The sequence below is a fragment of the Pteropus alecto genome, unplaced genomic scaffold, assembly GCF_000325575.1.
Source record: "Pteropus alecto unplaced genomic scaffold, ASM32557v1 scaffold134, whole genome shotgun sequence".
NCBI classification, from domain to species: Eukaryota; Metazoa; Chordata; class Mammalia; order Chiroptera; family Pteropodidae; genus Pteropus; species Pteropus alecto.
In genome coordinates, this window is record NW_006436283.1 from 900,082 (window position 1) to 912,699 (window position 12,618).

Sequence of the window (12,618 nt, forward strand, 5' to 3'; positions counted from 1 at the left end):
TGGGGGGCGAGGAGCCAGCAGGCGAGGACAAAGGGAAGAGGGCCACTCTGCTCGCACGGACAGGGACACACCACGGCAGCAAGAGGAGGGCAAGGAAGAGGAGGACAGCGCCGGGTAGAGACGGAGGCAGCAGCGGTGCCAGAGGAGCGTAGTGTTTGTTACTCGGGGCAGCGAGCAGCCTGGGCTCAGTCGAAGGAGATGAGCTGGGCCTCACTGCCCTGCGCTGGTGGCCCCTGTACTGGCGGCTGCTGGGCCACAGGCGGCTGCTGCTGGGGAGGACCACCAGAGGGCGCCATCTGGGGAGGGGACACACGGGCCATCAGTACTCCTTCCCCAGGCCGGAGCTTCCCACCCTCAAGCTGCTTCTCTGGAACACTCCATCTCATCCTGGTGCCTGGTACTCAGTCCTGTCTCACCCGGGCTGCCGAGGGAGGCCTCCCTCAGCCTGGGGTGGGCTCCCTGTCGGCTTCCTGCCCTGCTGGGGCAGGCCAACCCCGGGAGTTCTCGGCTGTCTACAGCTGAGCGTGTGCATGCCCCGGTTCCGTCTGCCGAGCAGCAGTCTGGGCCCCCACCGCCCGCCCCTTCCCCGGTGAGGGCGGGGTCCCCGCAGGGGCGCTGGGGAAGGCTCACCTGCTGGTACACAGGCTGCTGCCCTGAGATGTAGGGGGGCTGTGGGGGCGGCAGAGGCGCATCCTGGCTGGGGAGGGTGGTCATGAGATTCTGTGGAAATGGAAGGGACCTCGCCATTAAGGACGCTGTCACCACAGAGATGACGGAGTTTCTGACGTGGAAAGCCAGCTAGCAGAGCCCCATGCGGGGGAAGCGAGGGGCTGGAAGGGCTGAGCCTGCCCAGCGCCCCCAGCCCACTGTTGGGGTGTCCCACATGTTCTTACCTGCACGCCATAGGGCTGGTAGCCCATGACCGCTGGGCTCCCCATGTAGCCCATGGTGCTGGGCTGTGGCGGCTGCGAAATGGCCGGGAGGCTCTGCGGGGCCTGGGAGGCCACGCTCTGCAGACAGAAAGGTGTGACACGGGGGCTGGGCTGGGCGTCCTCACGGGGACCTTGCGGAAGGGGAGCGGCCCCACCCCCCACTACCTGGTAGCCCTGGGCAGGCGTGGGCTGGTAGGAAGAGTAGGCTGGGCTGGTGCTGGCCCCTGCTGGGCCCTGGGGGGCTGCCTGGGCACCAGTGGTCCCTGCTGGGTACATGTAGGCGCTCACCATGCTGGGATCTGTGGAGGAAAAGGGTAAGCTTGTGACGCGGGGATGAGGACAGGAAGTCGCTTCTCTGAGTTTTCTTTTCTGTTGTAACTTTTGAAACCAAATTCCTGTTTTGCATTCTCACAAGACGAAAGTAAATGAAAAGAATGGTAGAGACTCCCTAAAATTGAACGAAATCAGAAGAAATGAACCCAGCTGTATTCTCAGTGAGTGAACAACGCCACTGCAGGGGACGGGGAGACTGAAGAGGACAGCTGAATATAACACATGTGACAAGCTGCCTTAAGGCACCGAGGGTGCTGCTGGGACAACCCGAGAGCTGAGTGGCGTGGGTGAGGTCCCAGCATGCTTCTGCCTGGGCCCTGGGGGAATGGGTTTGTGCTGAAGCCTCGGAGGAACGGGTGCCCGCCTGCCGCTCACGCTGCGATGGGCAGGAAGAGTGTGCGCATGCGCGTGCAGAGAAGCAAATGCGGTAAAACGTTACCACCGGGGAATCTGAACGCTTTCTACCCCTTCTCTTAACTTTTCTGTAAAGCCGACGCTATGCCAAAATAAAAAATGAGACACGCGGGTGATGGTCTGGGGCTCCGCCGGGCGGGTCGGCACCTCCACCTGCCCATTACCTGCTCCGGCCCCCGGCACGCTGGGGTAGGGGCCGCTGCCGCCCGCGGCTGGCTGGCTCAGGTACACAGTGTGCATGGGGGAGCCCTCCGCCGAGCCTGCCGGGCTGAAGGTCCCCGGAAAGCTGGTAGGGCCAGAGGGCTGGTACAGCACCCCGCCCGCTGCGGGCATGGTCTGGAGCTGGGGACAAAAAAAGACAGCTGTCAGGGTGGCTCCCAGTGGCCTGCAGCCCAGTGGGAGTGGCGAGAGCGGTGGGCGCGTGCCTGGGCGTAGGGCAGGGAGAAGGCGGGCATCTGGGCGCGCATCTGGATGGTCTGCTTCTGCTGCTCCAGGCGCATCTGCCGCTCCTTTTCCTGCTCCTGCAGGCGCTGGATGGCCAGCTGCCTCTGCACCTCCAGGTACTCCTGCAGGCCACAGAGCAGCGGTCAGGGACACTGCGGACCCAGGGGCAGTGGTCGGCCGCCGCGGGCCCGGGGGCAGCGGTCAGGGCCGCCGCACCTGCTTCTTCTGCCGCATGATCTCCAGCTTCTGGGCCAGCTGGATCTGGCGCTGGCGTTCCGCCTCCTCGGCCGCGCGGCGCAGCTTCTCCCGGTGCTCCTCCCGCAGAGCATTCAGCGCGCCCCGGGCATCGCGGATCTGCGCCAGCTTGTCCTGCAGCCCCTCGTAGTACACTGCAGGGGAGGGCAGAGCAGGGAGCCCTTGGTGGTCACGGAAGTGCGGGTGCCTGGTGGGGGCCCTGGACCTGCCTCTGCTCAGCCAAGAGCTTGCGAACAGGGCACGGCTGGCGCACGGGCTGGGTGGGGGATTTCTGGAGCTGGTTCTCTTGTGCTTGGTGGGACACTTCCCATCACAGGGACCACCTAGAGCCCGCAGCCCACCTACTGACCCGAGAAGCTGCAGCCCTGGGGCGGCCTCAGCCTAGGAACCTTTCCATGGCCTACAGCCACCGGGAGGTGCCCACATGCTGGCCCAGAGGGCGCTCAGGGCACAGTGGGTGCGGCGAGGCAGGGACGGAGGGCCCAGGCACGTACGCCGGCGCTCGTCCAGCTGGTTGAGCAGCTCCAGCAGCTGGGGGTGCATGCCATTGATGGACTGGAAGAGGGACAGCACGGCCGAGTCGTTGGTGATGCTGCGGCCGCGCACATGGTTGCTCTTCATGCGGTTAACGAAGGTGCTGACGGCGTTCTGCAGCGCCTTCAGGAACTGTGCGTGGCTCTCCTCCGAGTCCCCGTTCTGGTACTGCTGCTGGGGACACACAGTGGCCCTGGCTGAGCGTCGACCTCATCTTGAGGCCCTGAAGTGGCAGCTAGCCTTCCTGGACAGGGTGGCTCTGCCAGGGGCCTCAACAGCATCACTAGCACCAGCCTCAGAGGTGCCCGGGCACCGAGCTCCTGCCCCGCAGTGCGCCTCCAACTTGACCCTCTAGGTGACCCTGCAAGGGGCACCGCAGCCCTGTCTCCAACAGGGAAGCTGAGGCCCAGGGAGGCTGGGCTCTTACCGGTGGGCACGGCGCTGGCCAGGATGCAGCTGGCGGCAGGCCCTCTGGCCTCCCCTGTAGGTGCTCCCACCAGTGGTGACAAGGGCCTGTCTCCCTTGCCAAGGCCCTGGCATCTTACTCCAATGGCCAACAGAGCTCAGACACCCCAGCATGGACTCAGACTCTGGTCTGGTTAGGGTAGGCAATCAGTGGCCGCGCTCTGGACCACAGCCAGCCCGCCCAGAAAGGCCCACCTCCAGAGATCACTGTGCGTGCGGCCAGGCCCTCCTGTCAGGACAGCCGCCTGTGCGGGGCCAGGCGCTCTGCTCTCCGCGGCTGCGGGTGGAGCCACCACCTACCTCACTGAAGGGGCCGCTGGAAGACGTCATGGGCTGAGAGTCTGTCTCCATGACAGGGGTCTGGAAGAGACCAGAGGGTGAGTGGCACTGGCCTGGCCCCGTGTCCCTCTCCCAGGGGACCGTGCACCAGCACTAGCGGGGACCCTCACCTCCGCCACGTTTGCGGGGGCCGTGTGCCCCTCCCCGGGCTGGGCGGCCGGCTCCGTCAGAGGCACAGGCGCGGACGGCGTGGGGCTATTCCGAGCCTCCTCCTGCTTCTTCTCCCAGTAGTTCCGGTTGAGGTACCGGGCGAGCTGCAGAGATGACAAGGGGTCACTCCCAAGGGCCAGAGAGCAGCGAGGGGAAGCACCATGCGTGGGGGGGCCTCACCTCGGGGTCCATGTCCTCAGCCAGCGGTGCCGACGAGTTCTGGGGAGACACGGGAGGATCTGAGGGGCCCCAGGCCAGAGGAGCAGCGACCCGCGGCTCAAGCCACACACTCTGGCTCCTGCCCAGCCATCGCTCAGCAGGGTGGCACAGCAGTGACGGCGGGTCCTGAAGTCTGGCCAGTGGTGGTCTGAGGGAGCCCCAAGGTGCAGGGCAGCACCCCGCCCTCCTAAACCACACAAATGGTCCCCAGCAGGAGGGTGGCAGGGCTGTTCTCAAGCCCTGGGCCCAGGTGGCTCCACCCACCCCTCCACCCACTATTCACAGAGGAGCTGAGGCCACAGAGATTGGGTCGAGACCCCAGAAAGTAAATCCTGTCAGGACCTTAGACTGAGACTGAAAAAATGAAAGCTACTCGTCACCCCAGGGCTCCCCACCTCCTCCCACGTGGGGGTATGATGAAGGCTGGGCTCTCACCAGCGGTGCCTCCAGCCTTACCAGTGTCTTCCGCCCCAACAGGGGACCCCTGACCAGCCGAGAGCTGGGGACGGGTGGCAGGCCGCGTGACACAGTACCAACCTTTTTAGGGGGGGCCTCCCACCCTCTCCTGTGGAAAGCCATCCAAGCCAGGGCGGCTGAGCTGGGTGTGGGGGCTCACCACGGGCGAGGAGTACAGGCTGCTGGCGGGGGGAGCCGACGAGGCCACGGGTGCAGGCTCGGCCTTGGGGTATGCGGCATACGCGGACTTCTGTCTCTGCAGAAGGACCATGAAGACGGTGTCGTGCAGGGAGCACGTGGCACAGGCGGGCCGAGCCTCCACGCGCTCTGCCCTCCCCAAACGCCGAGAGGTGCTCTCCCCAGCAGCCCGGACGAGGTGAGGCCTCGGGTCCCGCCCGCTCCCGGCTCACCATCCTCTCCTTCTCCTCGGCCTCCGACTGTGACAGGGCCAGAGCCAGCTGCAGCTCCTCCTCCTCCTGCAGGGCCGTCTCATCTCTCTTGGGGGGCAGCTGGGGACAGACAGGGCTGGGTGAGCTGGGCCCGGGGGGACATGCCAGGGGAGAGGTGCATGCGTGCTGGGCCGGTACCTGGGACTGCTGCGACAGGGGACTGGTCAGGTACTCTGGGGGCAGCTCCGTCGTGGAGGGGGCTTTGCCTTCAGCTTTCCTGGAGAAACAGGATGCTGTGGGGAACCGAGCACCGCACCCTGGACCCTCCCCCCACAAAGTTCTCAAGGATGCCGCCTGGGACTTCCCTCCAATGTCCCCACAGAGTGACGACGGTGGTTCCGTGGCCGCATTCCGGAGAAGAGATGAACCCTCAAACCAGCTGTTGCTTCCAGGCCCAGGAACCCCTAGGGCTACCAGGTCTGAGCCATGGTCCCCTCTCCCAGAAGCAAGGCTCAAATGCCCGCCTGGGCAGCCACAGCTCTCCCACGGGAAACGACCTTTCCAGGGGAGTGGCCCGTAGACAACACTTAACCGAGCGACCGGGTGGCCGGCTGGCACGGGCCTCACTCCTGGGGTCCCATCACAACGCAGAACCTGATCCTACCCATGAGGAAACCTCGGGCCCAAACCTCGGGACAGGCTGCAACAGTTGCCGAGACCCCTTGGAAACATCCTCATCATGAGACAAAACGAATGTGACACGAGGTGGGGAGGAAGCAGGATAGGGGAGCGAGAGGGGAAGGGCCGTGACAGCCCCCACCACATGCTGAGAGCCGCACAGGCCCTCATGGGACAGAACTGCCACCGACGTCATCGGGACTCAGGGAAACCAGAACAGCCGTGATGCAGCTGAAGGCCACCTCCCTCCTCTTGGGAAAAGCACATGAGGTTCGGGGTAAAGCGACAGCTCCCTCGCAGATGGCTCAGGATAAAACGTGTGAGCACACGCGCAGACCCGGCACCCGACCCGCCGTAACACGTCAATGTCAACACCAAGGGACCAGGCACAGAGCTCCCCACACGGGGTCTTATCACGCCTGCGACTTTCCTGTCTTACTTCTAAATTAAAAAGCGAAAAGGCAAACAAGTGCCAGCAGCTGGCCCCACCTGCCGGGGCCGGCCCTCCTGTCCTCGGGCGAGACAGGCTGCCGCATGGAGCGCAGGGGCGCACGGAGGCCTGCGGCAGGCCGGCAGGGGACTCACTTGTTCAGCTGCTCGTAGCAGGGCTCGCACACGCGCACCTCCTTCTCGATGCCGAACTTGGGGATGGTGGAGTACCTGGAGGAGCACTTGCCGCAGAAGATCTGGCCGCAGGCCCGGCAGTGGTGCTAGGACACAGGCAGGTCGGGGCAGTGGCTGGGTGATGGGCCAGTGACGCCTCGCTCCGCCCGACCCAGCACCGCCCGCTGCAAAGCACGCCAGGCTGGCCCCGGCCGCGCGGGGCCAGGGCAGGCAGAAGGCCGGCCTGGGGAAGGAGGCACACGCCCAGGCCCTCGACTGCACTGCCGTTGGGGGGGAAGATTTGGAATTTAAGAGAAAGGTTCACGGAAAGCGTGCATGCGTTTTGCCGGCAGGCAGGTGTCGCTAGGCAGGTCCCCGAGACTCTGCTCGGACGCCCCAGCCTCGTCTTCACCACCACCGGCCAGCGCTTCAGTGGGAAGAGAGATGTCGGCTTGAGGGTCCGAGCCGGACGTGCTGAGTCAGCTGAGGAGACACGGCTGAGGGGCTGGCACCCAAGGCAGACCTGAGGCCCCAAGTCCTGGGCCCAAGTGTCCCCAACCCCGGGAGCGCGGCCTTCTCCGAGCTTAACCCGACGGCACTGCATCGCACCCCGGAACCCTCGGTGACAGTGCTCGCCACCCAGCTGAGGACGGGATTTGCTCCCACTAGGCCACGGCCAAGAGGGAAAGGACCAAGCGAGGGCCCAGTGGCCTCAAGATGGTGGTGGGTGGCCTGGAGTCCGCCCTGAGGTGGCCCTACCCCACTACGGTGTACTCACCTTGCGTGTCACCACCCCGAACTGCACCCTGCAGCGGTGGCACTCCTCGGCGTCCACCCAGTCGGGGGCCTGGGGGTGGGCAGAGTCAGGATCGCACACCCCACCCGCCCTCTCCAAGGTCCCCGCTTCCCGCAGATGGGCAAAGGCCCGCTGTGGGCACAGGGCGGGCTGTCACTGGGACGCGAGTAGGAGGTCCCTCCAAAGGACCTCCTTCCTTCCCTGGGCTCAATGGCACGGCAGCCCGTGGCCAGGAGGACACGTCAGCACCTGCTTAACTACGGGAGCCCGGGGGCCACAGCCCAAAGGCGCCTGAACTGACCTCCAGTCTCGGCCCGCAGGGACACTCGGCAAAGTCGGGTGGTCTCGTGTTTGAGACAAACGGCAGCTCTCCTGCCACCTATGCTCCCAACAGGCCCCCAGCCCAGGCTCCGTCAGAGCAGCCCCACGGCTCAGACCCACGACGTGACTCACTCTCTCCGCTGCAAACATGGCGTCGCTTTCCTTGAACTCCGGGAAGACGTGTCCTGGACAAAGGAGGCTGCAGTTACCGCCAGGCCACCCTGGTGTGCGAGGCCGCGACAGCCTCACCTGCCCCTGCCAGTCGCCCTGAGACCAAGGAGCCACGTCCTAGCTCCCCACACCTGCCTCCCAAACACCTGCAAGAGGAGGCCCTGGCGGCAGGTGCAGTGACCCTGCACTGGGCGGGGGTGTCCTGCTGCACAGCTGGCCACCGCTCCACACTAGGCGGCTCCCCATGGAGCTCAGTCCCAGGGGCTGCAACACAAGCCAGGCCTTGCTCCCCCATAGCGAGGCCTCCCGGCTGGCTCCTGGACCCCACTCCTGGCAATCACACTTACTAGTGCTCTTAAAGCTAGAGTCCCCAAGCTTTTGTTGAGGCACAGGCCCCTCAAGAACCCAATGAAGCTTTGGACGTTTGTGCCTGGAAAGCAAACGTGAGCACACACCCAGTACCTGTGACCACTGTCCAGGGATTAAGGGCCTAAGGCCAGCTCACGGGCCCCGTGCCACACCTTCTCCACAGGCCCTGCTCACACTCTGTGCCTCCCCTTCAGGACCTGGCCAGACGCTCAGCACAGGCGGGAGCAGCCACGGCCCAGCCCCACTGCGCGGGCTGAGCACCAGCAAACCCTCCAAGCCTGGCCTGAACCCCTGCCCTCCCCGCCAAACGCCTTCAGCTCTCCAGGGCTGCTGAAACAGCGGGAGGAAGGCAGAGGGGTCCCCAAAACACACCTCAGCTGCCAAGCTCTGGCTTACCACTGTGCTCAGAGCACCCCAGCTCCGGCCCGCACCCCTCCTCCTCCAGGCACCTCCTGCGCCTTTGGCAGCTTGTCTGCTCAGCCTTGGCCCTGAACCTGAGTCCTCTGTGGGATGCGTGGCCCAGGCCTCCTCTCCCTGCTCCTTCTCCTTCAGCTCTGGCACACGCCACCTGCTCCCCAGGCCTTCCCGCCCATTGCTCCTAAACCAGTCCCCCAGGGGCCAGGTCTCCGGCTTTACTTCCCTCCTAGAACCCCTCGTTCTCAGAAAGTGGCTTCTCTGTTAACTTCTCACTTGTCTGTTGTCTGCCGCACCGGCCCACCCCTGCCCCACGGGACTGTGAGGTCCAGAAAGGCAGAGACTCGGATGCTCTGAGCCAGGCTGACCACACACACCCACCTTGGGGACACCCACTCCATGTGCCCACGGCTGGTCACACGATGAGGTGCTGTCCCCGCCCACACAGGGTGAACACGGCCTCCCATGGCCCCACCTGGGGCAGTGCAGTCCCCCCGCTCCTGGAGGCTGTGTCCCTCCCACCAAGACTCACCTTCCACCTTCATGATCTGGTACGTGTCCTGGACCACCTTGTACTTGGGCTCGTTCCGGAAGGCGTGCGCCCAGGCCTGGATCAGATACAGGATCTTGTTCCGGACGTTTGCTTCCACCTGCCTCTGCAGAGGGGGGAGGGCGTGAGGGCTGTGGGTGACACTGGTGAGGCAGTGGTTGGCGAGACCCCACTACTCTGAGTCGACAGGGCAGGCAGAGGCAAGGTGGGGTCCCCCGGTGGTTGGGGGCTGTGTATGACCCTTTCCCCAAGCTCAGCCGTCCTCCGTGAAACCCCACCTGAAGATGAAGCCATCGCACCTGTCTGCCCGCTAGGGGCCTGGACCATAACCCCTGGGAGAAGCCGGGGACCTCCAAGCCCCAAATTCCCATACCGACCTGCTTCTCCCCACCCCCCAGACCAGCTTGGGTGCCCTTTGCTCTGTAACCCACAGTGGCCCTGCCTGACGCTGGCCTCCAACGGGCAGAGCCACCTAGGCCTGGGCGGAGGCAGCAGAGGTGTGGCCGGGTCCTTCTTTCCAGTCACGGCCACGCCGGGGACATCCTCACGTTCAGAGCTACCATTTTTGCAGCTCAGAGCACAGCCAGTCACACTTCTGGAGCCATTCACATGACACTCAGGAGGGTGGCGGGACGAGATAGCCATTTCACAAGGGTGGCAGCCACAGCTCAGCGTCAGGCTGCCGGCTCTCTCCCGTGACGCGTGTCCAGTCAGTGCCCCTGCCCCCGCCTCCCAGGGGGATTAACTGGCTTAGATCACATGCAGTAGAACAGGACAGCGAGCCGACACGGGAGAAGGTGGGTCCTGCTCCTTCTGCTCTTCCCGACAGGTCACCAGTGGGCCTCGGAAAAGCTGGCTGTCAGCTCAGGTCCCAGAGGCACCCGAACTGGACCAGGAAACCGTGGCCTGGGCCTCCGGTGGCAGCAGATAGTGCCCAGGGCTGCACTCCTCACCTCCGTGAGGTGCCCATTCACCCCAAAGGATGGCCCCCACCCCCACCCCGTTCTGCAGCTCAGAAACCGTAGGTATCACCGCTTATGCCACAATCTCTGTTGGGGGCAGCGTGAGCCAGGGAGGCCACGGGGAGGGCTCCACTCAAGACAAGGTCTCAAGCTCAAGACGACCTGTCCTCTGCCACAGGAGGACGTGAAGCCCACTCCCCAAGGCATCCCTGCTCTGCTGTCTCCCCCACCACCCCTCCATAAACACCTCGGTCTCCCTTCCCTCCGAGCCTCCCACTCAGAACCCTTCCCGCCTGAGAGCGGGCCTCGCCAGCGGCAGCCCTGGGCGCCCCTGCAGGCCTCTGCTCACACATATGCAGCTCCCCTGCCACTCAGTGTCCCCTGCCTTTCAAGACTTGGCACGCAGCCCTGCCCCCAGAAGCCTTCCCCAACCCTGCAGATGTCACCAGGTTGGGGTTCGGGGTTCGCACGCAGCAGGGACTACCAACACTCGCCTTCCTGGCCTCTGCCACATCCCGCACTGACTCTGCCACAGGTGTCGGCAAATGCCTAAAAAAGCACAGGCCTGGCGGATGGGTGGCTGCGCCCCTCCCCGCCTGGACCCACGGCGCCCAGCACAGCGCTCACCTTCAGCAGCTCCTTCAGCTCCTCCATGGTCTGCTTGTTGGCCACCTCGTCGTGGACGGTCTGGCCACAGTTCTTCACGACGGACTCCATGACCTGCAGAACCCAAGGAGGGGGAGGGTCGGGCCCGCTCCTGGACCACGCTCCCCTTCCCCTTTGGGAGAAGGCTCCTGAGAGATGGCCAGCCTCCACAGGCCCCTCCGGCCGCCTGGCCACATGGCGGGTTCTGAGGCAGGCAGCAGCCAGCGCTACACAGGCTCCTTCTAACTCCAGCTGTCTCACCAAGGACAGTGACGAGTGTCACCCTCAGGGCCCTAAGTGTGTCAGCCTCAAGAGGAGCAGCCCAGCCCTGTCAGGGCCGGTGCCCAGGTAGGTGGGCAAACCTCGGAGGCCGCTCCGCTCTGCCATCGTGACAGGTGGGGGTGGGGCCCCGGGAGGACTGGAGGGCAGGGGTCCACGTACCTCCAAAGCATACAAGGCCACGTGGGGGTTCTTGTCGTTGACCTTCTTCTTGATGGAACTCACGGCATACTTTGCTCTGAAAGGGAGTCGGCAGAAGCAGAGAGACAGAAAGAAAAACGTCTCAGCGACTGAGATGAGAAAAGTCTACTGCCATCTCGTCTTTCAGGACCCGCGAGCTGTAGAGAGTCCTTTGACTGTCCCCAGATCTCAAAAACCCCAGCACACAGACCATGCAGCTCTCCACCAAGGTCACAGGACCTTGGAGGGCCAGGGGACACCCAGCAACCCCACGCGCAGTGTGGCCACCCTCGCTTACTGCGTGTCCCCCTGGCGGATCAGGTCGCAGATCTGGAGAATGGACTCCCAGTCGGTTTCCAGCAGAAGCTGGCTGGTCGCTTTGTCTACGGCAGAAAAGCACCATTACTGGGGCTGGTCCTGCTCTGGGATTCCTGAGGTGGCTCCCAGCTCAGCAGCAGAGAGGACCGACTGCCTCCTTCCCATTGTAAACTTTTGGACCAAGTATAAAACCACATGAGAATCACAGTGACAACCGATGCAGTGACAACCAAGAGAGTGCCATCCTTCTCCCAAAAAGGCAAATAACTTGAAAAATAATAAGAGATCCCGTATGTGTGCCTGTTACACGCCAAGCGCTGTTCCAAATGCTTTAAGTGAACTCACGCAAGCACACACTCCTCACACAACCACACGAGCGAGCTAAGTCCTATTTCTATCTCCTATGCAGATAAACTGAAGCAGAAAGGTGAGGTCACTGCCTGAAGTCAGTTTGCTGAGGATAGAGCCAGGATTCAACACTATACTCGGCTGTTTCATGACAAAGAGAAACCCGCCACCTCGTCCCTCGGAGTCCCTGGCTTTCAAAAGTTTAACCTCGTTGGTTCGCTCTCAGCTGGGGCAGGGCTGGACCAGTCCTTTGCTTCAACTGTTTTGTGGAGAGAAAAAGTATGGATCGTGAGAGATGCTCCAGCCTTGCCTCAGACACACGCTGAGATGGTGCTGCTCCAGCCCTGCCTACACCGTCCTCCCTGGAGACCACGAAACACCCACTGAGTCCTGTCCACGCTCACCATTGATATGGTAGAAATCGACCTTTGAAAGCCTGAACCACCTCATTCAGGTGGGTCCATCAGCCGGCATTTTGCAAGAGCAAGGAAGGTGCCTCATCTAAGATCTCCAAAACCACACTCAAGGAAAAAAGAGAGCGGGCTGGGGCCGACAATCGAGCACCCAGAGCGCCTGTTCCAAACACAGGGCACAATCAGTATCACTGGGGGCGGAGGGAACCCCCATATACATTGGTTTCCTTTCCTAAAATCTGTGACCTCCAGGAGGCTCAGAAAGGATCAGCCATAGGCCTCCAGCAGACAGAGAAAACGCCTTCCTGAATCACCGGGTGCTTCCCCGAGCGAGTGGGGACTGAGGGGCTGTCCTGGTCCCTGGGGAAGCAGCCTTCAAAAGAGCTTGGCAGATCCCAGGGAGGTATCCTCCCTTTGGGGGTGCCAACGTTTGGGTCAGAAGCCCCAAACACCACGCAACCTAGGCTTTTTGGGGGGGAAGATGTCTACTGATATTTTACTATTCGGCCGAGTCACCCATCTTCATGACTCAGGACTTCGGGCCCGCTTGGTCAGACGCCCGAGATCGTTCCCCGGGACCTGCCAGCTCCGGGCCCGGCTCCCCCGCAGACCCTCACCGCCTCGTCAGTGCCCGCGCCCGG

At 63.5% G+C, this 12,618-nt stretch overlaps 1 protein-coding gene across 1 annotated transcript in view; it reads right to left on the minus strand.

Moving 5' to 3' along the window:
• Positions 1 to 6: 6 nt before the first annotated feature.
• Positions 7 to 12,618, minus strand: part of HGS (hepatocyte growth factor-regulated tyrosine kinase substrate) — a gene marked incomplete at its 5' end in the record, with an annotated part of 14,509 nt that continues 1,897 nt past the window's right edge. Inside the window, 21 exons of the mRNA XM_025047098.1 lie at positions 7 to 296; positions 631 to 720; positions 894 to 1,010; positions 1,098 to 1,231; positions 1,844 to 2,021; positions 2,105 to 2,245; positions 2,340 to 2,512; positions 2,873 to 3,086; positions 3,678 to 3,737; positions 3,827 to 3,970; positions 4,047 to 4,085; positions 4,702 to 4,797; positions 4,952 to 5,050; positions 5,129 to 5,207; positions 6,194 to 6,318; positions 6,990 to 7,058; positions 7,461 to 7,513; positions 8,815 to 8,938; positions 10,422 to 10,514; positions 10,881 to 10,956; positions 11,197 to 11,281. Of these exons, the coding sequence (XP_024902866.1) occupies positions 186 to 296; positions 631 to 720; positions 894 to 1,010; positions 1,098 to 1,231; positions 1,844 to 2,021; positions 2,105 to 2,245; positions 2,340 to 2,512; positions 2,873 to 3,086; positions 3,678 to 3,737; positions 3,827 to 3,970; positions 4,047 to 4,085; positions 4,702 to 4,797; positions 4,952 to 5,050; positions 5,129 to 5,207; positions 6,194 to 6,318; positions 6,990 to 7,058; positions 7,461 to 7,513; positions 8,815 to 8,938; positions 10,422 to 10,514; positions 10,881 to 10,956; positions 11,197 to 11,281 (2,300 nt within the window). The remainder of the gene's footprint in view (positions 297 to 630; positions 721 to 893; positions 1,011 to 1,097; positions 1,232 to 1,843; positions 2,022 to 2,104; positions 2,246 to 2,339; positions 2,513 to 2,872; positions 3,087 to 3,677; positions 3,738 to 3,826; positions 3,971 to 4,046; positions 4,086 to 4,701; positions 4,798 to 4,951; positions 5,051 to 5,128; positions 5,208 to 6,193; positions 6,319 to 6,989; positions 7,059 to 7,460; positions 7,514 to 8,814; positions 8,939 to 10,421; positions 10,515 to 10,880; positions 10,957 to 11,196; positions 11,282 to 12,618) is intronic.